Below are 17,739 nucleotides of genomic sequence, written 5' to 3' on the forward strand. Positions count from 1 at the left end.
ACACTGTACCGCAGGCAACGCCTTAGTGTGAAAACATACATAGATATAAATGCACATACATATTGAAGCATTTTTCTTGAGCTTTTCAGGTGCTTTCTTTAATCAAAAAAACACTTCAAAATCTCCTCAGTGTGAAAGTAGCCAAAGAGATAGATTGAGCCTTTGGTTCATTGTCATCAACATGCTCATATACAGAATATAATGCGTGCCAAATGCAAGTCCCAGTTACTTGGGCTGCTGTTGGCAAATTAGATAGTGAGCAGATCTAGTTCACAATTCCAATCTGTTAAAACATCTGTTAAAAAGTGTGCGACATGTACTGTAGTTTTAGGAAGCAGCTTATCATGTACTTAAATGACCCAGTGTGGCCCCCAGGGAGACAAAGACCTCTGATTACACAGGTTGGAGGGCTCTAACAGAGGAATCAGACCTTGTCCTGACAAATTACTGCTGCCTGGGGGATAAGGTGACAACGAATCTGGCTCTTACCTGGGGTAGACAATCGCTGGATAACAGCTCACATTTATGGGGCTTTAGACTTTATTACTGGTCTAGGCTTATATACAGTTACTTTAACTGTCATACCAAAAATGCCGCATTGCCCATGGCAACCAATCAGCAGTCAATGTTTGAAAGTGTATCCAATGATTCTAGTTATTTGCTATGAGCAACATTATTTTTATTTCCTATAGCATATTTTTATCACATTAACCCCTTGTTGATGAGTAGTACGATGGTAAAATCAGCAGCTGATGTCCCTGAATATGATCACTGCCTAGTGTGCACACAGCTAGCTGAGGATCTAATCAGTGCAAGGATTTCTAACCTAGACTTTCCCTGAAAGACTAATTAACTCGCCCCCTCCCTATTGACACTGGCTACTGTTTGTTTAATGAAATGACCCTCCAGTTAATTAGCTGTAAATGGCACAACAGCAATCAGCCAAGGTGTGAATGCACTTTAAGCTAGTCTCAGGAGCACAGGAAGCTTGCAACAAAGGAATTTGCAATTTACAGGGCTTTATGAAACCCAGTGCTAAATGTAGAAGGAGTTCTAGTCCTTCATGTTATAGTTAAAAATATACAGCATGCAATCTTACAAACAATTGTGTATGGATAAGATATCTATATATATATATATTTTTTTATTCCAGCTATTTAAAAGTATATAGGGCAGCGGTCGCCAACCTTTCGGACCTCACGGACCACTAAATTCATAATTTTAAATCCCGCGAACCACTAATATGAATTTTTTAAAAAGATAAATACATTTGTAAAATAATGATCAGAGAACTTCCATTTTCTGAAGATGAAATGCACCTATTTAATATCACAAAATTATAAATGCTTATTTAATTATAACAAAATCGTAAATGCTTATTTAATCATAATAAAATTTTTAAAGGTTGTTTAATTGTAACAAAAATTACACTGTTCAACATGTAAAAAGTTTTGGGCATAAAATTAGCTAATCTTACATAATTTTGGGGTGCTGAAAACGAAAATGACCCTAAAAAATGTTGATTGGCTCTAGTTTCCTAGATTTCTAGTATCTAATGACGTAAGCCATTCAAAATTATGATGCAACTTCAGCTGCATATTGCGCAATTGATACTGGTGACCAATAGAAAATTGCATGTATACTGAGATGATGCAATATTAGCCTTTAATTGCATCACTTCACTGCATAAAAGCTGCAGTATCAGTAGCTGATTGTAGTTCGACAGCGTCTTTACATTTCGTTTTATGCTTATATAGGCTACTCAGTAATGCCTCGAACTTGTGTGAATAAAGCAGATAATTTCTGCTATATCTGCGGTGAAATAACTTTTATCTCACAAAAAAGGAGGATAACAGGAATGATTAAGAAAGCCTACAACTTGTATTTTGGCTGCAAGATAGGAGACCAGGACAAGAGCTGGGCACCACATATATGCTGCAATTCTTGTGGGACGGCACTGGAGCAATGGTTGAATGGAAAAAAGGCATCTATGCCTTTCGCTGTGCCAATGATTTGGAGAGAGCCAACAGATCATGTTAGTAATTGTTACTTTTGTATGGTGCCTCCAATTGTAAAAGGGCTAAATAAGAAGAAAAAGTTATCTGTGCACTATCCAAATATTCCATCGGCAATACGTCCAGTTCCTCATGGAGAGGGGCTACCAATTCCTAAAGCACCAGAATCCTTCGTGGTTGAGTCAAGTGAGGAAGAACCTGAAGCGTGTAGTCACGTGCAGTTGTAAGAGATAGCCCCTTCCTCGAATACAAGAGAAAAGCCAAGAGAAGCAAAACCGACACAAACTGAAGACAAAACTAGTGAGAATCCTAAGTATTAAAATGATTCAACTTAGCTTATGGCTATGATTTTTCTTGGTAATCCTATGCAATATATTATGCCATTTAGGCTTTGTTATGTAGTCAATATCACTTGCTTTATATTTGTGGAAAGACATCTATCTATATAATTATTGTGCATTATGTAGTCATTACGCCTATAGTAGAAAACTTTCTGTTTACAGAAAAACTAGAGCCAATTGACAAATTTCATTGTTATATTTGAACTCAGAATGTGAAATTCATTAAGAAATGGATCCTTTTGTTTCCAAAACTGGCAAAAAATAAAAATTAGTTGAACAGTGTTATTAAAGTTAGTTTACTTATTATAAATTAACTGAAGCTTATTTCAGTATTACACATTTTTAGTGTGATATTTGTTCCTGCTTGTTTGAAATACGTTTATGGATTTTTGGCTCCAATGATGTTACTGCAAGACGGAGAGACATTTTTATAGCAAGCCGAGACCGCTACCGACAATACTGAAGTGTACGGCTCAGCAACGGTTGCGTTATACAACTTACGACTTCCCTGATGTCATGCTGCGCCTCTCGTTTCCCCCTCTCTAGTACAGTTCGTGAATTTAGTGCAATATAAAGGGGAAAATTGTCATTCATAATATAAGAATTTCTTAGAATATCAGTTTTGTTTTATTATTAATAAAACATAAAAAATGCAAGTAATGTCCAGATTTTTCTGCGGCCCATCAAAAGTTTCTCACAGACCACCAGCGGTCCACGGACCATTGGTTGGCGACCGCTGATATAGAGTATGCAAGTTTATAAAGTATGCAATGTTACAATGTATTGATTATATATATATATATATATATATATATATATATGTAAATAATTTTTGTTTGTTTTTAATTATTTAATTATGTATTTATATGTCATTGGCTGTTTAAAAGGGTGATTCCAACTAAACATGATATTTTTGGGTACATACCGAGCCATAGGCTAAGCCAGCACCAGTTTTCTTATATGTCTTGGATACTACCCCTAAGCCTGGGTTCACACTTCTGCAGTGCGGCATATCACTTGTGATTCCTGTGCAAATTCTGCATGGTGCGAGTTGAGCCATACATACATTTTGTATTGCTCAAATTGCTCTGCATCTGCAACAAAAAGGTGCAGGACCCTATTTTGGATCTGCACTAGAATTGGATTGTATGGGTATTCACACCCATGCGATCTGATTCTTCACATCGCACCACATTTTGCGAACCGATTTTGGGATGTTGTTAACTTAACATACACACCCGCAGTGGTTTGTATGAACGGGTGCGATTGTGATGCAGTGCGGAATTTGCACAAAAACCGGTGCAAATTCTGCATGGCATCAGTGTGAACCCAGACTCAGTATCTCCCTAAATCAGTTGCTATTCACCTAGGAGTTTTTATTGTTCTAGTATTTTCTACTGTGTATAATATATGTATATATAGTATTAGGAACCAATGTTCACATTATGGGGTTGATTTACTAAAGGCAAATAGACTATGCACTTTGCAAGTGCAATTGCTCAAGAGCTTAGTAAAGCTATGCTGACATCCATCAACCAGCATGTGCAAGCAAAAATACTGGGTTTTTTCCCTTGTATGTGATTGGGTATTTTTTGTTTTGCAGAGTTTTGCTTTTCTCATTTACTAAGCTCTGGAGCAACGGCACTTGCAGAGTGCACAGTCTATTTGGCTTTAGTAAATCAGCCCCTATAAATGCAGCCTCAGCAACTTGAGTGCAGAATTCTCACTCAAAGATATATAAGAAAATGGAAACATTTATGTGGACTGGCTGATCTTTAGACTTGAAAAAGATAGTGTACATCAATTGAAAAAAAAAAAAGCAACAATCACTGATCTGGGTTGAAGGATACAAGCCAGAGCATTATATTTTAAATATATATTTTTGCACATAAGGGCAGTGCGGAAGTGGCTAAGAAGACATGGGGAAAAAATCTTGCACACTGGGAAACTTCAAAATGTGTTTATTTATATACAAAATAACACAGAGACTCCACATTGTGATTGTCCTCATTAATGCAATAGGCAGTAAATAAATAGGCTTAGTAAAAGGCAGTCATGGAATTGCAGGTTGGGGGTTATTGGGGAACTGCACAAACAGGGACAATAAAGGACTGTGGTACACCTGTCTATGCACGCCTGCTACTTTGTTTGGCAGAGATGTAGTACAGTGGCTTTTCAGGAGGGGGAAGTAAAAAGTCTTTTATTCAAGTCAGTGTAGAAGGAAGTCTCATAAAGGCAGTAAGTCACTCTGTGGTCACTGTATATATTAAGGCAGTGATCATTGTTTAGGCAGCAAATGAAAGAGGTGCAAACCAAAAGGGCTAGAATCAAAAGTTGCACTGCCATTAATTGCACTTAGAACCCAACAGAAATAAATACTGTTAGAATAAACTATTTTTTTCATGGAAAAAATATCATGCATATATACATTCACATGTAAACAAATGAAGGCCCCTTGGTGTACACTGACAGCAGACAAACCCCAATCAGTGGGTTAAAGAGATCACAATCCGATACATAGGCAGTATCAGAACCTAAGGGGTCTTCATAGGTCCTCATGACCAAGTGCAAATGGTTCTGTAAACTCCCATGAGATGACCCCATGTCCATATAGTTCATTATTCAGATTGTTTGGGGACCCAGGTAAATTTCCAACCCCCTTCCCCATCTCTGCGAACAAATGCTTGTCCATTGGAGAAGCTGTGAGTCTTCACATTGCAATGAGGGTTCAGGGATGTGGAGAAGGCAACTTCTGTTTTGTTAGGAGACACCTCTGGAGTATAACAAATAGGAGAGCCAAATGGGCTGACTGGCTCACTTTTTGGCAGGGGTGTAGAACTGCAGGAGGAAGGGGAATAGTTTGGCATATAGGGAGAGTCTAGGTTGCTCCCAGCCTGGCTGTGCAAAGGGGACATATGGATTGTACTGTATCCAGAAGAGGGGGAGTCTTGTATACTTCCATACTCTGCTCCCCCCACGTCCATGAGCTCTTTAGGGATGGCACTGTAGTTAGCTGATGCAGAATCATCAATGGTGTTGACATCTTTGAGTCCCAGAGTCTGCAGGACCCAGGATGCTACCGTAGAACTGGATTGTCCTTCACAGGCAGTGAAATCGTTATAAAGATTCCTCTTGGCCTTTTTGGCTGAGGTTTCAGGAGAGGCAAGGCTGCTAACCCTGGCTTTTCTCTTTAGGGGAGCACCCAGGCCATGCTGGGACAGCAGTTTCTGTAGAGGAAAATAACAAGAAAATATTTGCAACAATACCAAGTACTAAAGTGCCACATATAGCTGAGATCAGCAAATAAAAAAAAAAGTAATGAGCATTGAAGAGCAACAGGCACCCATCTAGTCCTACAGACTTGCTGGAATTTGTAGTTATACAACAGCTGATAAGCCACATTTTGCATTTAGGACCCTTTCACACAGAGTGGACCCATCAGTGGATTAGCTTGCTCAGTGGGGGATCTCTCTGCTGAGGTCCATGTCCATGTCCACTCCACCGCTGCACAGTGGACACAGACACAGGTCGCTGTCCTCTGTGGGTGGTTGGATGGAAGCGGACCACCTGTCCATTTCCATCTGACTGTTATCACATCCGATCCGACAGACGGAAGGGGAATAGACCCACATCTGTCTTTTTTTTGGTGAATCAATCGGTTTGGATGTTGGCGAGTGTAAATGGACACGTCTGTTTTCACCCACAGCTTCATAGAGGAGAACAGAAGTTCTGATAAGGTCTTCCTGAAAAACGGGCATGTGGACCTGATCGGAATGTCCGCGTGAAAGGGGCCTTAAGCAATATCACCACTCTGTGCAAATTCTAGGACATTATGGGGTTGACTTAAAAAATTATTTTCATTTTGCAAGGAAATTTGCACTTAGTTCAGTGAATGAGGCAAAACTCTACTTCTTCATCCAATCATGTGCATGCAAAAATATTAGTTTTTTTACTTTCCTTGCACATGATTGGGTATTCTTTGCAAAGAAATTTTCATAATATTCACTAAAGGTCCTTTCAAACTGATGCAGTTTTGATGCGTTTCCCATGGACCTACAATGGAAGATGTATTTTTAGCATACTTTCAAAAAACTGCACCAAAGATGCAGCTTGCAGGACTTTTCAAAGGGCATTGCACCTGCAGTGTGAACAGTTACATAGAAATGAATGGGGAATAGTTTTCAACTGCTATTTTTTTGCCTTGGAAAAGTGCAACAAAAGTGCACCAATGCGAAAGGGGCCTAACCCAAGGTAAAATTTCCCTGCAAAGTGAACAGCCTATTTACCAATATATCAACCCTACTAGATAAGAATTGTTTAGCATTGCTAAGTTTTTAAGCATTCATTTTCTATACCTAGGCAAAATTATTGTTTGTCAGGGGTGGTATTTCAGAAAACAATTCCTAAGCCTTAAAGTGTTCCTAAACCCAGGACCCTGCATTCACTATATCTGGTCTCCCACAGTACATATAACATGGAAATGCAATTATTTTAGTAAATATAAACTGCTAAATACCTTTTATCATCAGCAGTTAGGACCAGGGGTGGACTGACAACTCATGGGGCCCCTGGGCAATAGGGGATCATGGGGCCCCTGTGTCCTCGCCCACACTCAAAAAAGCCTATGAAAGGTACCAGGGGCATCTCATGGGGCCCTCTACTGACCCTGTGCCCTCTGGCAGTGCCTGAGCACCCACATGGTCAGTCCGCCCCTGGTTAGGACAGTCTTGTGACTTCTATCAGTGTCCAGAACTGGTTAAAGCTTGTAGGAGGAATTCTCTTTGTGCTCTAGGAGGATGCAGAACCCCTGACCTCTGTCTGGACAGTGCTGATTGGCCCTGGGCTGATCACATGCACTCTCCCAAGATAAAAAAAACCCTCTGGAGCAATACACACCAAACTGAGCATGTGCATGTGGCTATGGGTTCAGTCTGTCTTATCAGGAGATAAGACATGGACATTTGAACAAGAGAAGGAACAGAGAAAACAGAATCAAATGGTCTTTTTACACAATGCAGAGGATTAACCCCTTAGGTTCCACAGTGAGTATAACAAGCATGCTTTACTGCATACAGACTGATTTTACTGTTTCAGTACTTTTCCTTTAAGAGGCAGATGCTGACGTGGAACTACAAGTACCAGCATGCCATCCTCTCAGAAGCCCCAGACTTCTGCTGAAAAGTGAAAGGGCAGCACTCTGGTGAGTGTGGAGCTATTGGGGGCTTTAGAAGTCCGGAGCAGAGATTAGTGGGACATTCCTGCAGTGAGCTGCTAATCCTGGATGTACGGGGCTGGAGAGGGAAGCCGCGGGGGTGTCACACAGGTACAGGTGCCATTTCCAAGCACTTAGCTTACAGGCGACACAACGGAGATCCATTTACAGCTGATCACAGCCGGAGCCACTTCCAGAGTCTTTGGTAAGGCCAGACTGCTCGGCACATTAGCAGGACTGTCATCGCTGTCAGTAATCCCATCAGCACAGCAGACAAGTCATGACAGCAGTGCAAGTGTCAGTGTCCCTATCTCCGCAGATCCCTATCACTCCACTTCATCGTACCGCAGGGATCGAACATTAGGAAGAATCAGGCTGCTGCTAATGCTATCTGTACACACCCGATTATTATAGGAAGGTCTCCCTGGCCAGACATCAGATATCTATTGTTCTAGGAGACAAGGGAATGATCACTACACACCTTGGTCTTCTCCTCCAAGCATTTCACGAAGGTAGAGTTCAGGTATTGCTTCAGCTTATTGTTCTCCTCATGTAGTCGGGCCAGCTCCTCTTCCCTCTGCACCAAGGTATCTTGAAGCTGTGCGACACATCGGACAACACACGGATCAGCAGACACATCATTTAACCCCTTAAATACCTCACATTCACTAGAAAACCAGTCTACCTGTTTGTTTGTGGTCAGCTGAGAAGATAGCTGCTCATTCCATACATAATCATCTTGTAGTGTGCTGCCAGCATCGCACAGCTGCCCTGAAAACAACACACACATTAAAAGACATACATCAATACGTAGACTGTGCCTCCGGCAGTTAGTCCCTGTTTGTCCCCAGCTATTTAAAGGGTACGGCATTAGCAGCTTCTGAAGTGACAGAAAAAAGGAGAGAGAGATTTTGTGTGGGCTTCCTCCAGGTAAACCAGTTTCCTCCCACCCTCCGAAGACATGCTGGTAGGCTAATTGACCCTATCATTGTAGTATATGTTTGTATGTATATAGGATGGAGACCTTCTACCGTAAGTTCTTGAGGTTGGGGACTGATGTCAATTTACAATATATAAGGTGCTGTAAAAAAGAAATACCTGTAATAATATATATAGGTGTGTGTGCGTGAGGGGGTGTACCTTTTGTACCACCAGCCCCTCCCTCTTAGATTGTAAGCTCCAAGGAGCAGGGCCCTCCTAACACTCTTGTATTTAACTGTATTGTTGCTGTATTGTCTCCCTTTATATTGTATGTTAAAAACATATATTATTATTATAAAGGATTTATATAGAGCCAACAGTTTGCTCAGCGCTTTACAATATAAAGGGAGACAATACAGCAATGATACACTCAATACAAGAGGGTTAGGAGGGCCCTGCTCCTTGGAGCTTACAATCTAAGACAAGTATATATATATATATATATATATATATATATATATATATATATATATATATATATATATATATACATACATACATACACATTAATTTATGTATATAGTGTGTGTGGATATAAATATATAAAAAAAGAAAATATATAAAGTGTGTGTGTATATATATATATATATATATATATATAGAGAGAGAGAGAGAGAGAGAGAGAGAGAGAGAGAGAGAGAGAGAGAGAGAGAGAGAGAGAGAGAGAGAGAGAGAGAGAGATGTTACACACACATATACAGTGAGGGAAATATGTTATATATTATTTTTAATCCAGTCAACATGGAATGATTATACAGATAATCAATTTTGGATATTGATCCAAACTACTAAATTTCAACTCCAAAGCATTTCTTTATTTGATTTTCATGTCAGCTTTGATCATTTTCTCTATTAAAACTGGGAAGCAGCTGGCAGACTGCTGTGGTTTAAAATTGATAGAAAACTACAAAATTGCTTACAGAGCTACAGGACTGGCCATACACATGGCAATTTATTTGAGATACAACTTTTTATTTATTTATGAGAGAGAGAGAGAGAGAGAGAGAGAGACTCTATATATAAAAAAAGAAAAAATATAAATATATATATATACATACATATAGGCACACACACATACAGCCAGTAAAGCCATGAGCAGGAGATTCATGCACCCAAGACTGGGCACTGCAGTGGACTATTACAGTTTAATTTCCTAGAGTCGAACAAGCAGTTTACTTTTCAAGATAATTTTTGTGAATGAGGTGAAGTTCTCCTGCCTTTCTTCATCTGATCATAAGCGAACAGAAATGTCATTATTTATATGATTGGGTATTCTTTGCAAAGTGGAATGTCACCTCACTCACTGATTTCTTGGGAAAATTCCCTTGAAAAGCATACAGCCCCTTTGCCTTTAGTAAATGCACCCCATAGTAGCAGCTTGCAGAACATCATCAGCAGTTGGAAGGTGGACTTACCATGGGATTGTGGGTCCTGGTTGCTGGATGTGTCGTCCAGGAGACCATAAGCCCAGAGAGAGACCCATGTATCCTTGGTAACATCAACAGTGGGCGCTGAGGTTGCGGGGAAGTATGGGCAATCATAGCTCTGACCCCCTGCAAAGTACTGGTCTTGGCACGGCAGAATGGTGTTCTGGAACAGGGGCACAGGAGGAGGACCGGGTTAGATATGGCAGGAACAGACTTTTTTTTGTGTGATCAACAAAAGCAAACAGTCTTTGGGGAGGTAAAGCTAGCTTCTCTCCAGGAGGATCGTCTCTATTGAGATGTTGTGCTGCTGGAAATGAAGGCTCAGCTGTGTGAATGGAGATTCCGATCAGATGACAATTCATGTGCAGCCCAGGCTGGCAGCAGTCTCCAAGCCAAGAATGCACACCCAGCTTCAGTCCTGACTCCTGACTGACACCGCATAGTATTGGTGGAAGCTGAGATACAATGTAGCAGAATACAAATCACTAGCAACAACACAGAAAGAAAAAAAAACAAAAACACAAACACACCAAAAAAACACTCTGATCTGATCCTAAAAAGAGAACTGATCGCAGAAGCTGGCCATACACTATGCAATCAACAAATCTAAACAATTCATTTCATTCCTATCAAATCAGGCAGACCCTTACCCTATATAGCTGATAGTACATCTAATGATCTCCAATCAGTTTGTATGGTGAATCAGATTGTATAGTATATGGTGACTGGTACACACGTAGGATCCCTGCACTCACAAAATCACAGAATTAGAAGATGACATAGAATCCACCTCTATCAATACCCAGCAAGCCTGGCTAAGCACTCAATCCACATGTAAGTGATGGTTTCCATTGAAGTTCAAGGTCTAGGGAGGTGCAGGGAGCCATCCACACCCAGGGATCCCCCCGGACACAGCAAGGAGCACAGCCGATCACTTACCATCTTCTTGCTGGAATCAGATACTTGCACACACGTTTTCATTAAAGTCCCACACTGAGCTTTAAATGGGACCGAGGAAAGGTACTTAAGAGGCAGTCCTGATCTAAAGGAGCTCCGGGAACGCCCCCGGACTCTGCACTCACCTCTCATTGGATGCCGACCTGTCAAAAGTGTGATAACAGCAAACTCCTCATTAGGCACAATCCGGAGCCGGGCACACCCACTCATTAACATAAGGATGGAGCCCACCCCAAAAAGGACTCAAAGACCCCCTCTGGTTTTATTTCTCATTGTTAGGCAGAAGAAAGCCTTTGTATCTGTCCCAATTTCATTGATCCTACTGAAAGATGGGGGGCAGTAAAACAGATGAATAATGGAGCACCTCTCAGCAGCAAGTGCCAGGGCTAGTCCCTACAGGCAGCTACTATTAGGCTAGGTTCACACCTATGCAGATTGCGTTTGAGCCGTTTCTGCATTACGTTTTTGCACTTGCGTTTTTTACGCATTTTTGATGCGTTTTTCAGGGGGAGTTTTTTAATGTTTTTTTATTTTTCTTGTTGCTAGCCAGATTTAAAATGCAAAACACATAAAAAATGCAGCAAAAATACAATACGCACCAAAAATACAAACTCAGCAAAAATACAATACATCTGTGTGGGTGGTGCCGCTGTGGATCCGCACGAAAATCAGTGCAGCTGCACCACCCGCACAGAGAAATGCGGACCCGCGGGTGAACTGCCGCATATATGTGAATCAGGGCTACATGCTTTTCTGCAGCATTTCCATTGAAGCCTGTAGAACCAAGAATGCAACTTTTTGCATTCAAAAAAGTCCCTGACCCTTTCCAAAAAACGCACCGGGTGAAAAAGCGCAGATGTGAACATGTCCCATTAAAAAATCATGTTAAATGGACTGTAGTGCATTTCTGCGAAACGCAAAATGCTGCAGAAAATGCTTAGGTGTGAATCTAGGGTAAGGTTGTAGTGGCCAGACATGCTTTGATTCTATTATCCAATCAATGTGCAACTTGATCAAAGTGATCAGGTTTTCAGGGTGTCCCCCCTTTTGCTAGGGCAAGTTCACACTACACGCTGGTTTCTGTGCGATTTCCACACTGCATCATGATCGTACCCTGTTCCTGCGAACCACTGTGGGTGTGTATGTTAACAACACCCTGAAATTGGTTCACAATATGCGGTACGATGTGCAGAATCAAATCGCAGGAGTGTGAATACCCATGCGATCCAATTCTGGTGCGGGCAAAAAAGGGTCCTGCACTATTTTGGTGCGGATGTGTTGTGATCTGAGCCATACAAAATATATGGCTGAAAATGCACCGCACAGAAATCGCAGGTGATTTGCACAGGAATGCGGTGCGGTAGCTGTGAGAATCACATGTGATGTGCTGCACTACATAAGTATGAACCCGGGCTTACTGTGCTTTTATTCTGCATCCAAAATGCACAGAAAGTAGGTTATATGGTTGTCAATGTCATAGTTCAGATCAGTGCTTGCAGTTCCAGTGCATCCTGGATGCAGAAAAAAAAGTAATACAGGCTGCATTTTTCCTGCACAGAACTCTACTGGAATGCGGAAAAACGCATCAAAAATGCACCTGATCACACAAAAAAGCACTGGAACATACATGTCCCTATTTAAATTGAAGAAAAAGAGAGAGGGGAAAAAATGAATCAGAAGGCATCAAAAATGCACTGAAACCAGGGGCGGACTGACCATTTGGAAACTCGGGCACTGCCCGAGGGCCCGAGGTCAGTAGGGGGCCCCATGAGATGCCCCTGGTACCTGTTTCATAGGCTTTTTTGAGTTTGGGCAAGGACACAGGGGCCCCATGATCCCCTATTGCCCGGGGGCCCCATGAGTTGTCAGTCCGACCCTGACTGGAACATGTCAAAACGGCATCAAAAACACGCATGCAGAAACACATCTGGTCTGTGTTTCTATGGTGTGAACCAACCCTTACACCCTGGTCACATCAATCCGACTTTGAAATCGTGTGACTTCCAGTGAGGTTCCGACTAGTGGTGCAATCTGCAAGACAAAGCTGTCTATACAAGTCACATCTGAAGTAGTGCATGCACTACTTTAGAAATCAGTATGGCTCTGACCAAGTTGGATTTGCTCCAATATGACCGCTTTGATTGTGGGAAATAGGGTGCAGCTTGCCATGCGATTTGCAACTTGCATGGCATGGCAAATCGCATTGAAAGTCACACCGGGTGTGACCTGGGTGTTACACCCCGGTCACATCGATCCAACTTTGAAATCATGCGACTACCAGTGAAGTTGAACGATTTCAAAGTCAGATGGTATTCTGACTTGAGGTGCGACTTGCAAGACATCTAAGGGTTGCAAGACACAGATGTCTATGCAGGTCGCACCTGAAGTAGTGCATGCACTACTTTACAAATCGGTGTGGCTACGACCAAGTCGGAATCACACTGATATGACTGTTTTAGTTGCACACAATAGAGTGTGACTTGCCATGCGATTTGCAACTTGCATGGCATGGAAAATGGTGTGACCGGGGTGTTAAGGTCTAAGCAGTACTAATACACAAAGTTTTAGCAGAATATCATGTAAGACAATCGGTTCACATCTATGCATGTGCAGTTGGTGCATTTTTGTGTGCATTTTCTGCATCAAAAATGCATCCATAGTGCTTTCCATTTCTTCCAAATGGCCCTAGTTCACACCAGTGCAGTCAGTTTCTGGTGCAGAAAAAAAATGACATGCTGCATTTTTTCTGCACAGAACTGTACTGGAACACATCAAAACGCATAAAAAAATAGACTGGAATGGAGTGTGGTGTGAACTGTAAGCAAAAACGCATCCAGAGTGCAGTTTTGTGGTGTGAACTGGCCAGATTTTTATGGTTTTAGCCTGGGTTCAGCACAATTTATAAGCCTGTTCAATGCGACTTCATTCAGTGGTTCAGGTGCAAATTGTTAAAGTGTATGAACATTGGAAATCACACTTGAACCAGGCAGAAAATATTACTGGACTCTTTTATTAAATCTCACTGTGGCCACACATATGTGAACCAGCTTCATAGAAACTGCTTCAAAAATGCATCCAATTTGCATATGGGCTGCTTCACACCAGATAAGGTCCAATGCATTTTTTTCTGCATCAAAAATGCATGCAAAGTGTTTTCTATGTATTCCAATAGCCTAGTTCACACCAGGGCAGTCAGTTCCAGTCTGTTTCTGGTGTTGAAAGAAAAGTAGAACATGCTACATTTTTTCTGCACAAAACTATACTTGAACACAGCGAAACAAACCAAAATCCAGTGGAATGGAGTGTGGCGTGAACAGGGGCGGACTGACCATTTGGAAACTCGGGCACTGCCTGAGGGCCCGGGGTCAGTGGGGGGCCCCCATGAGATGCCCCTGGTACCTTTTTCATAGGCTTTTTTGAGTTTGGGCAAGGACACAGGGGCCCCATGATCCCCTATTGCCCGGGGGCCTCATGAGTTGTCAGTCCGCCGCTGGGTGTGAACTATAAGCAAAAACACATCTGGAACTGGCCCTATATGTGAACTTGAAGTAGTGCAGTTTCAAAGTTACAGATCAGTGTGATTTGTGCCTCTGATTTCACTGCGGCTTGCAAATTCATTTAACAGAAGTCAATGCAAGTCGCAATGAAATTGGAAAAAGGTAGTGCAGGAACTATGTTTGAAATCGTGCTACTTCAAATCACACTGATTAAGACACTGCCATAGAAATACATTAGATGCAACTTCAGGTGCGATTTGTAAATCTCATGTCACACCTGAAGTCACACCGGTGTGAACCAGGGCTGAGGGCTGGTTTACACCATAGAAACGCAGTCCAGATGTGTTCCAGATGCATTTCTGTATGTGTGTTTTAATGTGTTTCAGTGCATTTCTGGTGCACTTAGGTGCATTCCGGTGCATTTTTTTATGCATTTTACTGCATTCCAATACAGTTCAGTGCAGAAAAAATGCAGCATGTTCTACTTTTTTTTCTGGAACTGACTGCACTGTGCACTATGCCATTAGAAACTAAGCAACCTATTACTAATGCGTTTTTGATACAGAAAAAACACGCACTGGACTACATGTGGTGTGAACTGGCCCTAAAGGAAAAGCAAGCTTAGGAAAAATGCATTGCAAAAGCGCATAAAAATGCATGCCGCTGCACTTGCAAAAAATGTGCAGTAAATACAGTTTTTAGTGTAAATGAGCCCTAAATGGATTGTACTGCATCTACAAATACACAAAAAAAGTATAAATGTGAACCTAGCCTAGTAAATCTGCAGTCGCACCTGAGCAATGTAATGCGTTGCTCTTTGCTTTGTGCGTTTTACCCTAGGTTCATACCTAAGCGTTTTCTGCAGGGTTTTGCCAAAATGCACTACAGTCAATTTAACATGATTTCCTAAGGGAGATGTTCACATCTCCACATTTTCACCCGGTGCGTTTTTTGGAAAGGGTCAGGGACTTTTTTCAATGCAAAAAGCAGCATTTTTGCTACAATACAATTCAATGGAGAAGCTGTTGAAACATGTGTAGTGCATTTTTGCCACGTTTTGCATTTTTTTCTGCCCAACAACAAAAACATTTCCTAACATTTCCAAAACATTTAAATAAAAGCTGAAAACGCAAAATGCTGCAAAAAAACGCAAACGCAATGCAAAAAGCATTATAAAATGGATCAAAAGCAAAAAGCATAGGTGTGAACCAAGCCTTTGTAAATCTCTCCCAGTGTGTGCATTATACACCTTTATGACTCTAGGTTCACACCTAAGCGTTTTCCGCAGCGTTTTGCAGAAACGCAGTACAGGCCATTTAACATGAATTCCTATGGGACATGTTCACATCTCTGTGTTTTCACCCGTGCGTTTTCTGGAAAGGGTCAGACAGGGGCGGACTGACAACTCATGGGGCCCCCGGGCAATAGGGGATCATGGGGCCCCTGTTTCCTTGCCCACACTCCAAAAAACCTATAAAAAAGGTACCAGGGGCATTTCATGGGGCCCCCTACTGACCCCGGGCCCTCGGGCAGTGCCTGAGTGCTCAAATGGTCAGTCCGCCCCTGGAGTCAGGGACTCTTTCGAATGCAAAAGATTGTGTTTTTGGTTCTATAGACTTTAATGGAAACGCTGTAGAAAAGCATTTAGTGCGTTTTTTATGCGTTTTGCATTTTAAATCTGCCTGGTCACAAAAAAAATTTAAAAAATGAAAGAAAAACGCAAAATGCATCAAAAACGCGGCAAAAACAGGACAAATGCACTGGTCAAAAACTCAATGCAAAACGCAATGCAGAAACAGGTCACATGCAACCTGCATAGATGTGAACCTAGCCTTAGCAGGTTTTTGGCTCTACAGCCAATTGACTTGAATGGGCTGCCTGTCATGTATAAAACTCACCGAAGAAGCTCATGTACCAATTTTTGGCACTAAGCTGAACACGTTTGGCGATGCATTTTTATGTAAAAAATGTGCAGAAAGATGCACAACTGCTACCTGCATTTGGGGTGCCTTTAGGAAATAATGGTACAACCAGGGGCGGACTGACCATTTGGAAACTCGGGCACTGCCCGAGGGCCGGGGTCAGTAGGGGGCCCCATGAGATGCCCCTGGTACCTTTTTCATAGGCTTTTTTGAGTTTGGGCAAGGACACAGGGGCCCCATGATCTCCTATTGCCCGGGGGCCCCATGAGTTGTCAGTCCGCTCCTGGGTACAACAAGCAAGACATGGTTTGCATTTTTCTCACCTATAAATAAAAGCTAATTTCTGCCCATGTTTTACATGCTGCTCAGGTGTGAATGCAACCTAAAGGGGAAAGAAACAACCACCAACAAACAAACAAACACAGCAATATACAAGTTGGATATCCAAGTTTAATTACCATCGCCGTGTATGCTGTTTTGTTTGTTTTTTCCCTTTATTACCTTTCTCCTAAAACTTTGTGTATTAGTACTGCTTGGACCTTGAAGAAGGAAGGGAACCACTTATGCTTGCCATAGACGAGTCGAACATCGGCTGATTTTTCGCAAAAAAAAAAAAACCCCCGAAAAATCGGTTGTTTGTTTGCCCGACATTACTACCAATGGTAAAAAAAATTGTCCAACAAAATCATAAAGTTCACCCCATAACTTCTGTCTCTTGCAGGTCACAGCTCATGCGCAGATTTTTTATTGGTAAAACGATTGGCCAATTTGCCCATCATTGCCGGGAAAATCATCCGATCGTCAAATCGGCCACAAATTTTCCAACAAGACTGATAAAAAAACTGTGCAAAAAAACCCCAAAAACGGCCGACCAATTAATCCACTAACAGTGCGAAAATCGGGTGATTTTTTTTTCGGCTGAAAAACCAGCTGATTTTCGACCCGTCTATGGCCGGCATTAGGCTGGCCATACACTATACAATTTTCTTACATTTTTCTGTCCAATTTCTGCCCACTTTCCTTTAAATTTACCTTCAACTATGTAGTGCAAGAACCTGCCTAATTGGATACAATGAAAAGTGTTGTTAGGTTTGACTTCCTATTACATGGTTTTTGGTAAATCTAAACCAAAAATCTCAAGAAAATTGTATAATGTATAGCCAGCCTAATACAGGCCATAGAACATCGGCTGATTTAAAAAAAAAAAAAAAATTGGTCATTCATTCGGCCAACATTACCACCAACTGTAAAAAAAAATCGTCCGACAAAATCATAAAGTTCACCCCATAACTTCTGTCCCTTACAGGTCACGGCTCATGCACGGATTTTTTATTGATAAACGATCGGCCGATTTGCCCATCATTGCAGGGAATGATGCCAATAGTCA

The 17,739-nt window shown here is 41.6% G+C and overlaps 1 protein-coding gene across 1 annotated transcript; it reads right to left on the reverse strand.

The window, feature by feature from the left end:
• Window positions 1–4,300: 4,300 nt before the first annotated feature.
• On the reverse strand, window positions 4,301–10,994 carry GMNC (geminin coiled-coil domain containing). The gene is made up of 5 exons (XM_089680181.1): window positions 10,916–10,994; window positions 9,965–10,139; window positions 8,254–8,339; window positions 8,050–8,166; window positions 4,301–5,583 (listed from the first exon to the last, which is right to left on the reverse strand). The coding sequence occupies exons 1-5, from the start codon at window positions 10,955–10,957 to the stop codon at window positions 4,975–4,977; spliced, it is 1,029 nt and encodes a 342-aa protein (XP_089536307.1). The 5' UTR covers window positions 10,958–10,994; the 3' UTR covers window positions 4,301–4,974.
• Window positions 10,995–17,739: the final 6,745 nt, after the last annotated feature.

Source organism: Staurois parvus, unplaced genomic scaffold (genome assembly GCF_062004578.1).
Source record: "Staurois parvus isolate SC_StPar_1 unplaced genomic scaffold, SC_StPar_1.0 ptg000235l, whole genome shotgun sequence".
NCBI lineage: Eukaryota > Metazoa > Chordata > Amphibia > Anura > Ranidae > Staurois > Staurois parvus.

What these genes read in the sequence shown, in the direction of transcription:
- GMNC (XM_089680181.1), bottom strand. Translation starts at nt 10,957, where the DNA reads ATGAAAACGTGTGTGCAAGTATCTGATTCCAGCAAGAAGATG. An exon ending in CTGATTCCAGCAAGAAGATG is followed by an intron (nt 10,140 to 10,915) that starts GTAAGTGATCGG and finishes CCCCTGTTCCAG; the next exon opens with AACACCATTCTGCCGTGCCA. An exon ending in CCAGGACCCACAATCCCATG is followed by an intron (nt 8,340 to 9,964) that starts GTAAGTCCACCT and finishes TGTTGTTTTCAG; the next exon opens with GGCAGCTGTGCGATGCTGGC.